The sequence below is a fragment of the Pavona decussata genome, unplaced genomic scaffold, assembly GCF_977016875.1.
Source record: "Pavona decussata unplaced genomic scaffold, jaPavDecu1.1 SCAFFOLD_273, whole genome shotgun sequence".
NCBI classification, from domain to species: domain Eukaryota; kingdom Metazoa; phylum Cnidaria; class Anthozoa; order Scleractinia; family Agariciidae; genus Pavona; species Pavona decussata.
Window position 1 is genome coordinate 360,331 of NW_028145675.1, and position 14,670 is coordinate 375,000.

The 14,670-nt window shown below is 40.6% G+C and overlaps 1 protein-coding gene across 1 annotated transcript in view; it reads left to right on the top strand.

The window, feature by feature from the left end:
* The first annotated feature begins 3,076 nt into the window (after positions 1–3,076).
* LOC146455478 (uncharacterized) overlaps positions 3,077–14,670 on the top strand; it is a 23,209-nt gene continuing 11,615 nt past the window's right edge. Inside the window, exons 1-5 of the mRNA XM_085094134.1 lie at positions 3,077–3,508; positions 7,377–7,482; positions 9,325–9,437; positions 11,935–12,016; positions 13,492–13,664. Coding sequence (XP_084950260.1) covers positions 3,342–3,508; positions 7,377–7,482; positions 9,325–9,437; positions 11,935–12,016; positions 13,492–13,664 — 641 coding nt within the window. The 5' untranslated portion in view covers positions 3,077–3,341. The remainder of the gene's footprint in view (positions 3,509–7,376; positions 7,483–9,324; positions 9,438–11,934; positions 12,017–13,491; positions 13,665–14,670) is intronic.

A 14,670-nucleotide genomic window follows, 5' to 3' on the forward strand; every position in this document is an offset into this window, starting at 1 on the left:
GTTTTGGAGTTTTGAGTATTGAGTAATGGGTGTTTTGAGTGTTGCGTGTTTTGGGTTTTTGTATGCGATGTGCACATTGGAATGCCGGGGATTGGGTTACAGCAGTCTTCCTCAGGAAATGACAAGGAGCGGATCTCTTTCCCATAACTTAGTTTCATGATGTGGTAAGTAATAGACAGTGAGGATATAGTACTATTCTCACTGAATAATTAATTAGCGCATCATGAAACGACCTTTCAAATTGCTCCGTGGCCCTGGGGATGGCATTAGTGCATTTCGGGCTTTACTTATTAATAAGCTAGGCCATGTGGCTTTGATTTTACTCTGTCACAGCGCCGTCCGCCGAAACGAACGGCCGAGTTTCGTCCCACCCTCCTCCCCTGGTGTTGGTTGACAGCTTTGGCCTCACTAGGTATATCCTCGCTGTCTACCTCTTACCACAACAATCCGCGGATCTCTTTCCCATAACTTAGTTTCATGATGTGGTAAGTAATAGACAGTGAGGATATAGTACTATGATGCCGAGTCCGGGAATAGAACCTGGGCCACATTGGTGGGGGGGCGAGTGCTATCACCACTGCACCATCCCTGCCCTCCCCTGCTTTCTTTGGGTTGATAAAAGTAAAACTGCTGTTCAGTTTTAACAATAATTCTGCTCCTGTAAGGTGTATCTTTTAGCCATTAACAAACGCAAAGTTAGTCTCCCCACCCCTTCCCACCCTTATCCCAAGTCACAAAGGTATCCTTTTAGCCCAAAATCAAGCTAGTGATTCTCGGAGGCCACGTGCAAACGACGTAGCAGGCACACATTAGGGAGATTTATAATTAAGTTTACGGCAAACGGCAGAAAAGACCACGTGACGATGTCACCCTATATTTGCCGCTCGCTGTTTTCAGTTCTCAGTAAAATTGATTAGTCTTGCGTTAGCATCAAAGGTCAGAATTATTTTTTGCACTATTCTCATCTATCTACTCATTTTTTCAAGAAAACATAAACACGAATCTCACGTTTCCGTTTTCCGTAAACGCGGTTCTTAATCTCTCTAACATAAACATAATCACCTTCGCAGCCGTCGGTTGCATGCGTTTGGGCTCGTAACGACGGCTGCGAAGCCGAGACCAACATAAAAAAAACGACATAAACGACATAAGGAAAAAAATACAATTTTTCTACGTAGCTGACATTTAGCCGTACAAATCCTTTGCGGGATGTGCCGATTGTTCTCCAGTGCACCACGCAGGATGAAGGCAGGTGATGAAGGCGTCCTCACCAGTGAAATCTGGGTGCCCCTAAGATGTTACTTGCCTGTCATATAACTACTTACTAGAAGAGACATTTACTAGAAGGGAATTTTTAGCCAGAAGACGGCGACGTCTTCCTCCTTTTATTTCCTCGACCACTGAGATGAAAATGGCCATTGGTGACGTCCCACGCTATGGTGAACTGCTATATGCTTAATTGTTGGAATTATCTTAGAACAGCATAAATTGGTAGATTTACCTAAATATGCAGTATCGAAATTGTTCGAACGGTAAAATGTTCAGATTGTGTTAAAGGTCAAATGAACCAAAATTTTAGCATACAGCAGGACCCCGTTGATACGACCACCTTCGGGCCGTGAACTGTTTTCGTAATAACAGGGTGGTCGGAATACCGAGGTTGTAAAACTAAGGAAATGACTGAAATATCAATTCAGTTCGGGGCACAAAAAAGGTCGTTGGTTGTAAAAGAAAAAAGCGGTGTTTAAAAAGCGAGGTTCCCACTGTACCTCATATCCCAGCAACATTTAGTGAAAAATATACAAGTATAATATTTGAAATAAACGGGCCCCTGAAGTCTAAGACCAATTAACGTCGCAAAAGTTTATTCGTCCGAAATGTTTGCGACCGATTAAAGAACTGTGTTTAGATGTATACTACAAGCTCAACAAGGCTTTCGGATCCTGACATTCCTTGTGTTGGGGACTGGGTCACTCGGAACTATTGTCAAAATCACGTTCAGCAAATTAACCGCCGTTGCTACAGTCTTGGACAGACTAAAATGACAAATTAACCCTCCTCCCCCCCCCCCCCTCCTTCCCTCCCCCCAAAATCAATGGTGAATTCGCTTGCAAAGCAAATCCGCCATTTTTCCTTCATTTAAATGGGGGGAAGGGGTGGTCTTAGTTTTTCATTTGATCTGTCCGAGATTGTAGCTCAGTTTTCGCAGCGTCAACTAGCAGCATTATCGTTCGCGGTCCTTTGCAGTTTTCACGTTTCCTAGAGAGACGCGCGGACGAAAGGGCGAGGGGACGAAAACGAGGGGGGCTGGGAAGAGAAAAGAGGGAAAGAGGAGGAATTTTTAGCCAGAAGACGGCAACGCCTTCCTTCTTTAATTTCCTCGACCACTCTTCTTTCCGTCTTTTTTTCTCCCCCAGCCTCCCTCGTTTTCGTCCCCTCACCCTCTCCTTCGCGCGTCTCTCTAGGAGCCTGGATCAGGCTACAGCTCTCACGAAAGTTGTGCAAAACTGTCGTGTTAATTTTCACGATTACGTAAAATGTTCGTGTTATTTGGTGACACTGACACAAAAATCAAAACTGGCTGAAGACAACAGCCTTACAAAAAGTCTACTTTTTTCACTCATGTCCTTATATTTATGTTGGTCTCGGCTTCGCGAATTCGCAGCCGTCGTGACGAGCCCAAACGCATGCAAACGACGGCTGCGAAGGTGATTATGTTTCTGTTAGAAAGAGTAAAGAACTGCGTTTACGGCAAACGGAACAAGGGAAACGAGAGATTCGCGTTTTTGTTTTCTTGGAAAAATGAGTAGATAGATGAGAATAGTGCAAAAATAATTCTGATCTTTGATGCTAACGCAAGACTAATCAATTTTACTGACACGAACTGAAAACAGCAAGCGGCAAATATAGGGTGACGTCGTCATGTGGTTATTTATGCCGTTTGCCGTAAATTTAATTCTTAATCTTTCCATTGTGCGGCTGATATGTCGTTATGTCGTGTCTGTTCATATTTTTAAAACTGTTCATTTTGCTGTCATTTGATATAACCAGGCCCAACAAAATTAAAATCCACGCAAGTATAAATGTCATTACATTACATTAGTGCTTATTTTCTGCTTAAAAAAGAGATTTTTTCCGGTTTCATTTTCCTAGAAATCTAACGAACGGCGATATAAAACACTTGTGAACATGTTTACGGCTCGATACACCTCGGCCCAGCACGGCTACGTTCGTTCCTTGTCAGTAAATCTCGTGGCAGACAAAATGGCGATCACGAGATGAGAGATCGAGTCAGTTCCGGTTCACATGCCACTTCACTGGTTTAGTAGTTTTCATGAGAAATGGCGGGTGGGATGACTGTCCTTATGCTCCGATCTGTTTGGGTGTGTATTTGGCTAAAGCTCGTTTTAGCTTACGAGAAGTGTGAGAGAATCGACGAGTGTAGTTGTTCAACAGATGAAGGGGAAATTAGTCTTTGGGGACTTGCTGAAAGTGGCGACCGACCGCGGTAAGCAAATCATGTGAGAATCTAAACAAACCATTGCAACTGAAACACGTACATAAACATACCTTATCAAAAGAAGCCAACGGTTAAACAAACTTGTCTCCTGTGTGCTCAGTCATTTGGTTGGGTCTTTCAAATGATATATCTGTGTAGACATTAACAAAACTAAATAACCAGTGAAAGATTTACTTGAAAACTTTGCCTGTTGAGTGTGGGTATTTCCCAATGAATATGAAATGCATCCTGACTATTTAGTTTTGTTTGTCCGACTCAGTGTATATTTTCTGCGCCTTTCCTTTATTATCATAACGCCGTAATTAGCTATATCAGTTTTTACTCTTCTTGTCACGTTGTAATTAGTTATATACTTTATAGTTTTCACGTTGAAATTAGCTATAATGTATCCTTCTGTATTTATATCACACCCACTAGCGGTTTCTGTTACCTGTACTGAAGGTGGATGAAGTTTCATCCAAAACATGTTTTGACATGTTTTAAAGTCATTCAGTCTTCATAAAAGTTATTTCCAACCTGATGGCTCTACGAAAAAATAGAATGTCATTGTCCAATTTTCCTCCGACGATGAAAGGAATTGGTTTCCGAGTTTTACGAAATATTGAGCGGATAATTTACCAAACTGGAAAACTATAGTTTTCTTTAAAAACGATTAAGGCCTTCCCAACAGCAACGAAATGAATCTTTGAATGCCCTGCCTTATGCGATTCGGATAACAAGTTTTCCTATTTCTTTTTACTTCAGGACAATTGTGAAGTTTTAATCTTGCTCAGATTTCAAAGCTTGAAGGAAAAAACAGATTTTATTGCTTTTAATCTACAATGACTTGTTAAGCGTTAAGGCGAAATTTTGTTGTGCATGCAACATTTATAATGCCTCATGAATGTTTTACTCTCTTCTTATTGAAACGAAATTGGGCAAGAAAAACAGTTTCATACAGTATTGACAGAAAAAAAAACCTTTTTGAAATACTTCTATTTATCGGTCGTATTACCCGAATGACGTCATACATAGCGTGATCCAACAATACCCAATAGCTAGAACAGACTGCTTCTGATGTGATGATGATGTTATGGACTGAACAATCAAGTGTTTAGTTTAGTATGTAACCGTACCGTAGGGAGTTAAACTTCGAAAAATGAATCTAAGCGTGATCAGTGAAGCTTTTTTTAAATTTAAAATTAAAATTTGGATTCCGGACTGGAAGACAAAGTAAACCTTCAAATGATTCTTTATTTTCTTTTTCTCCTGTTCTGCAGAATTGAAGTAATATATCAAATAGCCTTTCTAGTGTCTAATACAGCCTCTAAACCTATAAAAAATTCTTAGGTAAAGTCAAAGCAAAACTTTACAATTTATGATTTGCTTGGTTTTCTCTTTATGAATTATTGATGAGTTTCAGAACGTTAATTGTCATATGCCGTTAGCGTGATTTATACTGGAGGGATCATTCCTATAAGAAAGTCCATTATAATATTATATAAAAATAATGTTTTCGCTTTGTTAAGTTAACCTTTAAGTTTACTATTATATTCTACGATTTATTTTACTAAAAAAAAGTTTCAAGTTTTTCATAATGAAGTATGTGAAAACTGGTCGGCACTCTATTCGTTTAACAATCGGAGTTGGTTAAAACACCGACTCTTATCTTATTTCATTTTATTTCATTTTATTTTATCTTTTTTTATGTTTTATTTTATTTAGTTTATTTACCACATGCAAGTTACAATGATTAATAAATTACAATGATTACAATGATTTACAATGGTTACAAATGATTATAAAGTTGTAGTGATTAAAGTACAAGAGATAGAAAAGAAGTGGCGAGGGAACCTAATAAAAACCATGGGGCTTGTAAAACTTAGGTTCCCTCCCAGAGAAATAAGTGATGACTAAACCTAGACAATATGGTAAGTGAAGTACTGCCGGACAAGTCATATTTGTACACCCTTAACATACGTAAGTAGTTGATGATATGTAATACCCCTAGCCCATCAAATTATTGATTGCTGGTAGGCTGTTAGTAGCTAACCTGCAAACAGCTGTTATTTATTTATTGTTAATTTATTTGTTTGTTTGTTTGTTTGTTTATTTATTTATTTATTTATTTATTTATTTATTTATTTATTTATTTATTTATTTATTTACTCTTTTATTGATTTATTTTGTTTTGTTTTGCTCAAACAGTTACCGTAATTCCCGCCCCCCCCCCCCCCCCCCATAGTCCATAGCTGGCCTATAGACCAAAAATAGCTTACAAATAGATGCTTAAGCAAAAAGTTTAATTCCGGTGTTAAGCCCTCCCCCTCCCCCCCCCCCCCCCCATCCCTTCCTTCCGCCTTTAGGCCCATCTTTATGTAAACACTCCAGGAGTGGACGGACCAATGACTTTTTACTATCTCGTCAAGATGTAGAGTTTCCCTGGAGGCCGTGACCCAGACGACGGCTTTGAAGAAGAACTGCTTTTCATGTGTAGTTCATTCTGTTCTTGCGTAAACATACGAAAAACAGTGAGGTTTGTATCAAAACAAGGGCACCGCGCACCCCCAGTCTCGCTTCCAATTCAAGGCCAGGTCACTAAGCACACAACTGTAAAATGGGCTATCGTCTTCTCACTCACGTCAGGCAGCCAGTGACAGTCATTCTTCGTTCTCAGCCCAACATAATTCGCTAAATTTGCTTAGAAAATGTACTCTACAGAAAATAGGGTATCTGGCCCCAGTTGTTCAAAAAGGGGGATAATTTTATCTACTGGATAGTTCGCTATCCGGCAGATAAAATGTGTGTAAGATTATCCCGAAAGTCCTGTAATTTGTGAATAGAGGAGAAGCATATGTCAAATTTAAGAATACGACTGTGTGGAAAACTTGCCAAAAGCATTGGTTGGAGTACATTTACTCCCCTGGATAGCGACTTATCCAGTAGATAAAGTTTTCCGCTCTTTGAACAACTAGGGCCTGGGGCCCGTTTCTCGAATGTCCCGGTAACTTACCGTTCCCGATAAGTATATTTGTAAATGTTTTTTCGCCGATTACACAGTGATTACAGGCATGGTACTTGGCAAATGTTATCATAGAATTATAAGATTTTAAAATTTAGTATTCAAAGCTATCAAAAACTGACTTCTCTTAAGAAACATTATCACGAAAATCACCTATCGGGCCCGGTAAGTTACCGGGACTTTCGAGAAACGGGCCCCTGGTCAGTAAGAAAGTATGGTTTGCGGTTTCATCATTTTGCTATGGCCGATAGACTTTGTGATCAGCATCAACTTTCTTCTCATCATATCAATGCTTATTTTAATAAATGTGATGGAATGTTTTAAGCCTGGTGAATAAATGAGAATGATGTATTATTCAGTAATTGACACAGGCATGCTCGAAACTGAAAAATCCGAGTGCTCCTATCAGGAGTCGAACCTAAGACCTTCCGATTACTAGTTCGGATGCTCTACCACTGATCTACAGGAGACTTGTGGGAGCTAAGGCCATTAAAATAGGCTAATGGGACAAACATCTCTGTACACTGTGTACTGTCTTCCTTCCTTAATGTACCCCTGAGTTCATGACAATTAAAGATATGGTCTCCCAAGGTGAATTTTCTTGATATTTTAATATCTTCTCCCCAGTACTTTTATAAAGAAAAGTATAAGGATAAGGTAGGAGATTTTCTTCTTTGATGTTAGGAGTTTAAAAACGGTTAAAGGTAAAAAGTTTCTAAATAACCTTTGGGGAGAGAAAACCGTGTTGATAAGTATTTTTAAAATTAGCCAGCGTCATGAGATTCAAAAGAAAAATTCTCAGGTTTAAAAAAATTATGTTTTCTTACTTTGTAACCAAGGTTTTTATCAATTCAGGTTTGCAGACATTCCATCCAATGATCGAAGCTATATGTCATTCAGCTGGAATCCTTGTTATCCTTATACGGTCAGCAAGAGTCATGGCAAATGTCGTGATGTCGCCGTAAGTTCTAGCAGTTTTTAGTAGATTAACAGATGGACAATGCTATACGTAGTGTAAAATGCAGTGCAATTGGTCGTATTTATATTGAATAAGAGTCTAAAAACTGAGACTCATTCGGCTCTAAAACAGACAAACCTATCAACAGGAACTTTGTACCTTGCGGAAACATTTTAATCTTATTCAGTAGGTGTACGAGACAGGAAATACGCTAGCCTCCCTCAAGCATCACCGACGACCCCTCCCCACTCCGTCTCCCCCACCCCCTTGGTGCAATGAAAATTGAACTACACCACACAACTGGAAGAAGGTTATAAGTAGAGGCAAGTGACTATGAGGTAAGAGAGCGAATCCCCCATACATGCCCCTCTTCCAATGAAAATTTTTTTCAATCTATTTTTGTTTGCGTTGCTATTTTAATGTCGGCATCTTATTGGTCAGTTAGAGTGACGTCATTTAATTTTAAACTCAATGGCGGATTATAATTTCCCAAAATAGCAGGGCGCGAACTAAAAAAAGATTGAAAATAATTATCATGGGGCACAGGGATTCGGTCTCTTACCTCATAGTCTCTTGGTAGAGGTTGACTTTAATCCACGTTTACTACCATGGGACTGAAATATGTTATCCAATTCTTCAAACTAAGTTCGTTTATTGATGTGCGGTGTCACATATTTTAGTGTTACTTTAAATAGCCAAAAAACATACTTCAATCGATAGAATCGTTATGAAGCCTTCGGTTATGAAGTGAGTGATGATTGATTAAAACTGAAAATTTATCAACGATAAGAGGCTAGGCATTTGTGGACTTTAGATGCAAAAGGTTTTGGTATATTGTAACGCTATTAAGTTCGGTTGATATTCACCGACGTTTCGGCAGTGCTGCCTTCTTCAGGGTGGCATGTTGAAAGTTCGTTATTTGCCGTCATATGCAAATAATTCAAACTGTGAGCGCGTGCCAAGATGTTTGCGCGCGCGATCATAAAAATGAGAAGTCGCGGTTGATTCCGAGAGGGGCGACTGTTCTAAATTTAAAGTGAATATCATCTCCTCGCGCTGTCTAAGATCCCTTTGTGCGAGTCCCCCTTTCACTACCACAACACGCATGTCCTCCAGAGAATGACTGGGGCCATTAAAATGCTGCGCCACAGGCAGATCTCCCTTATTGTGTAGCACATCTAGGCGGTGTTCCCTGAATCGGTCAGCAAATCTGCGTCCCGTCTTCCCAATGTAGACTGCTTTGAAGAATTTCCGGCAAAGTATACGGTATATGATGTTTTCTGAAATGCACGTGAAATGCACCGTGATCTTTATGTGTCCTCTTGGTGATGGAATTGAGGTGGACTCAGTGATGTGAGGGCAGGGAAAAGTGCCCGGCTGGTGCGGTGGGTTGTCTGAAGGAAGATTGCTGTGGACTAACAGATCCTTAAATGGTTTTTGCTCGTCTGTAAGCCTTTAATGGTGGTTGCGAAAAAATCGCGAATACATCTGGGCACGCGCTCACAGTTTGAATTATTTGCATATGACGGCAAATAACGAACTTTCAACATGCCACTTCCCTGAAGAAGGCAGCACTGCCGAAACGTCGGTGAATATCAACCGAACTTAATAGCGTTACAATATACCAAAATGTTTTGCATCAAATGAACAAGACGCTACGCAGTTTTAATAATATTATCAACTGATTTGTGGACTTAAGCCAAGGGTAAGTCACTGGAACGGCTTTTTGGCTTCGGGAGGCCGGGATTTTAACAATATACAAATACCCGGGTATTTCCTGGGGAGGGAAGCAGGTATTAAAGTCTTGAAATGATCGACCGACTTAACATATTGCACTTCCAACAGGCTTGTGTTCAAACAAGGGCTTATTACTACTACGCCGTTGCTAGACAGGACACAGCCACTTGCGTGTTGACCTCTGGACAATGTGCTTTGAAATATACCATGAAAAGTTGGAGGTAGGTTTGAACGATTCGGTGACAAAGGTTGTTTAGGTTAAAGAAACCATTATCTGGTTGTTGATGGCGCTAGAAATTGTATGGTCAGGTGTTGTTACACGAGACAGTTTTTTCCTCTCAGATTTTGCAACACCACAGCACAGTCAAACACATTATGGAAGAAATTGCGCGTACAGACTTGCCGCCCAACAACCACCCCCCCCCCCCCCTCCCCCACTTCCTTAGTCCATCACCGCCAGTACTCGCAAAAGAAATTATTGAGTACAATAATATTTGGCCTGGAAAAGCCGACTATTCTTCTACTTTTTCAGTGCTCGAAATTAGCGGTCGTCCGGTCGTCCGGGACAACTAAAAAGTTCACCGGGGAACCAATTTTAAGTAAAATTAAAAGGCTGGTTGCCCGGGGAAAAAACAACGGACAACCCAGCCAAAAATTCTTGGTTTTCACGTGACGTCACTAAATTCTAGAATTCAAAACTGGGAGGCCTGCAAAATTTTTACCTTCATTCGAGGAAAGATTACCTAAAAATATGTCTGTTCACATTTTCTTAGCTCGATGTCGTGCTTCCTTTTGAAAATAAAACAGTTTCAATTTCCGAGTTTCCATCGTGCGTGACATCAGGAGGACGGCCGTGACAGAGCTTTTCCGTATCTTAAAAATGACTCTTCGGGTGATTTTCAACATTCTAAACAATTTATGTTTGAGTAGAAATATTAATCTAAACATTCGAAAATTCAAAAGGGCAAACAAACCTCTTTTCTGGCAAAAGTGAACTCCAGATGTTTTTTCCTATTTCCGGTCGCCATGTTTGTGCCCTTCAGAGGGACACAAACATGGCGTCTCCATACTAAGCTCTATAAATTTATGTGGAACATTTTGTCAAATAACTCGAGTACGGAATGCCGTACAGACCTGACACTTGGACAGATGCCTTATTTTTTTATCCTCTATACCATGTCAATTTCTTGACTTCATTCATGGAATGGTTTTGATTTTTTTTTTCAATGGCGTGACAGTGAAAACCGAGAATAGAAAATAAATTAATCATAAACAACACCTGACTAAAGCCGCCGTTACACGTTGAAACTTTTAGCTGAAACTTGTCTGCAACGGCGCTGCGAAACAAGTTTCAGCAGGCGTTGCACCGTGTAACATGGTTGGTTTCGTGAAACTTTTTCGAACTTCCGTTGCGAGACAAGTTTCACGAAAAGTAGAACCGCTTTCTACTTCTGCAACGGCTCGCAACGGTCGCAGTGTTGAAAAACTGTAGAGTTTCACTGTGTAACACCACTTCGTGAAATTGATCTCGTTCGCCGTTGCACACAAGTTTCAGCTAAAAGTTTCAACGTGTAACGGCGGCTTTACGTGACAGTTTTGTTTTGTCAATGTCCGATAGTGTTAAGTTAATAATAATTAATTTGCCTCAACTTAGCGTTTTTCTGTGTTTTGGATATCTGTAAATTTTACAAAACATTGCCAGGTACGAAAATGTAAAAGACAAACACAAATTTTCATGTCTCGTGGCGATCAAGATAAAGGACGCCATTTTGAATATGCCACAACTTAATCCAGACTTCAGCGAAAACCATCGCCGCACACTAAGAACTATGGGATTAGTTCAAGCTTCACCGCCATTGCGATGTGAGTTACATCTCAAGTTCTACACGGCATGTAATCGTTACCATAATTGTTCTCAAATTCTTTATTTCGGTTTTGATCTTTTATGTCTTCAATTAGCAGTACAGAATACAAGTATTTTCTTTCAATGAGTGCAAATGTGGGGTTTTTTGACCGGTGTAATGCCGCCTCCTCAAAAGAAAGCTAAATTGAGCAAGACAGATGCACGGTACGAGAAAGAAAAGAGAAAACGAGAACCGCAGCGAACATGGAAAGACAAGCGACTTTGGTTGCAGTTCACACCAGACGGCACGATGATTTGTAGTTATTGTGTTGATGCAAAATTTTTTTTTTCTAACGGGCAACCAAGGATTCATCAGGGCATATCCAAATCCACGGGTTTGGTTGCCCGGCTTTTGAAATAGGGACAACCTGGATATTTTTTTAATTTCGAGCACTGCTTTTCACACTGTTGCAAGATACGTTTCAGTACAGCACAGGTAACAGTTTTTGGAATGCGCGGTGTATTGAGCCATCCCCGCCGAGTGATGCAGCGAGTCTTTTGAAACAACAATATCGTCACACCAAACATAGCCTCCCTTGCATGCCTTGCAAATGCTCTTTTGGCTCGTCAGCCAATCTTGAGGCGGAAAGATTGCGTGACGAGCTACACCAAACAGCGCACTGGAATGGTGCATTTACCAAACATGAACCACGCAGACAAGCTAAGCCAGTTTTGTTGTATTACCCTGTACAAATCCTTCTATTGCACCACAAGGATACACTCGCGAAAAGAGGCAGGAAATGGCATCCCATACTAATTAAAAACTTCATCCAATTCGTTCTGTTTGTTTTTCCTTTTTGTTTTGTTTTTCACAGTTTAACTGTCGCATTAAAATGCGATGAATCACTGGACGGAAGAGTTGAAACGATGAACGTTCAAATGTACCCTACTGCTTTTGTAAGTCCTCTGAGTAGATTTTAGTGTAACTAATGACAGCAGTTCTGGTGGTCTAGTTTTTCACTTGCACACTAAAAACATTTCTTCATTAACATGCCCCTTATCCTTTCTGCTCTGCAGAGGCTCCTCCATGAAAAAAGGAGCGTCCTTCCGCGCGCCCCCTTTCACTTCATTTCCATCTTTCTCGCCCCTCGTTATTTCACGGTCTCCAGTCGCTTGTTTGTCTCCGCTCGAGCGCCAAACGGGCCTCTGTGGATGACAGAGTTCCTTCTCGAATAATGTTCTCCTGAATATGTTGTAAACTTAAAAAGAAACCGTTTCCTCCACAAATGAGTAGCTTCTTCCAAGGGGGGGGGGGGATCCTTGGAAGTTTTCGTTCCTAGGATATCTTGAAGAACTATTGGCTTCATCAGCAATTTTAATACACGCGTCATGTTTTATTAATAGTGTTTTCCTTGAATGACTATCGGCCTGATAAATGCCCCGGCCTTGGAAATTTGATTTTCTTTAAACAAATATTGTTGTTGTTGTTGTTGTTGTTGTTGTTGTTGTTGTTGTTGTTGTTTTTTACCACTGTGCTCACAACTAAGTTCAAAAGAAAAATTCGAAAGAACAACGTTGGGGATAAAAGTATTTGAAAGCCGCCTGTTTGTTAATAAAAATTGGAAGAATAGAATAAATGCGAGGTTCTTTCCCGGCCGGACACTATGCGCTGATTGCGTCTCTCCGCGGATGAACACTATCGCGTTACTTGATCATTTTAAACCAATAAGATTCGGAGAAAATCTAGTGTTGAACACTGAATAATACCGATGAGTGTCTCACGTGCTTCGCTTACAAAATCATTTTTATGTGTTTATTGAAGTCAACCAGAGAAATGTTGGAAGACTCCATATTATCCTCAGATAGATGGTGTCAGACAGCACGCTACATTCTATTTAACGATTATTTCACGGGCGCGCGTTGGATATGAGATGGTAGATCAACGAGGCGTGTCAGCAGCGAGTTTGCTATAATCATAATCATAATCATATCCAACAAGCGTGAGTGGAACAATTTTTGTATTAAAAACAATCAGAAATATTGTTAGATCTTGCTGATTTCGCTCTACAAGAACAACCACACGACTGATTAATGGTCGCTATTATTTGGGCATGGAATAATGGTTCATATATACCATGACCGCCAAGCCAAACAAATCCCTGGAATTGTGTTAAACAATGATCCAGTTTTTAATAATCCCATTATTTAAAAACCTCGTCAGAAGTTGTGAATACTTATCAGCACTACTTAATGAAAGTAAATATGTTAAACAATATGTAGATATATGAAACAAACTACTTAATAGCGTTCTTCCCCACCAATTCTCAGAGGTGAAGAACTGAGCCTCAAACAGGTTGCAAGATCGTCTTCAAATGTTTGTCTCTTCACCACCCTGATCTTCATTCACTTTTTCCTTTTCTTTTTTTCTTCAGGATACTGTTTTGCATTCCTATTATGCTTGCCCAAAGTCTCCGCCTGCGCCGCCTAGGTTGGCTCCTAAGCCGTCTTCACCTTCCGAGACTGCACCTTCCAAGGATAGCAGCTCTGGCGATAGTGCCGCGGGCCAAAGCTCTGGATTGAGTTTAGGAAGCAAACTAATCATAGCGTATGAATACTGAGTGAACATATTTCATAAATGAGAGAACATTGCAGTTATGTACGCAACTTAAGCAGTGGCGAAAAGAACGGGATTTGACCCCATGACCTCTGCGATTCAGGTGCCGATGCTTCAATAGCTGATTTAGGAGAGCCCTTCTCAGATGTCATGGGCTCGAATACCATTCAAGCCTGAATTGTTTTCAGGCTTTCTCTTCGCAACTGCTTAAGATGCTTACATAACCGCGGTTTTTGCTTATTTATTAATTCTTTCATCCAGAGTTCAAAAATACATTAATAATTCATAAGCCCATTGACCTAAGACGACTTCATATCGATAAACCTCCTCCTTATTGCGTTTGACGAAGGAGAACGCAAGCCTAATTTCGTTTTTGCGTCCTGTGTCTTTCGAGTTGGTGTGCCTGTGTACGGCTATGCAGAATTTTTCGAGATTGCTGTAAGGACACCCAAATGTCCCCCCCCCCCGCTTGAGTTTTGCAGGGGCATGTGTCGGCCGGGAAACTGGTGCGAACTTATGACGACATCTGACCTCGTTTTCGCGCTAGAGCCATCTTGTAGTCTCGTTTTCGTATAAGAGTCGCCCCCTCGTTTTCGCGCTAGAGCCATCTTTTTATGTTGCTGGCGGGTCGAGTTTCACGTTTTGCCTGCTTGTTGGTGTGCTTGCTCGTCGAGTTTTACCTTTTCTTGGCGTTTGGTGTGCTTGCTTGTCGAATTCTGGACTGTGCTTCCTTGCTGTGTGGACTGTTATCAGATAAGTTGCGTTGTTTACGTTTGAAGTTAGAGTTACTGGCATTTGGAATCTTGCGAAAGTATTGTGAAAGATTATCGATGTTCAGTTCCTTCGTTTCAGCGGGAGTGGAGTTTCACGTTCTTGCATCGCTTTTGGTGTGCTGGCTGGACGGCTGTGCTTCCTTAGGGAAGACTTGCGGGTTAAATTTAGATTTATCAACGCCTTCACGAAGTGTGTACGACTGCGAAGACACATGGATAAGTTC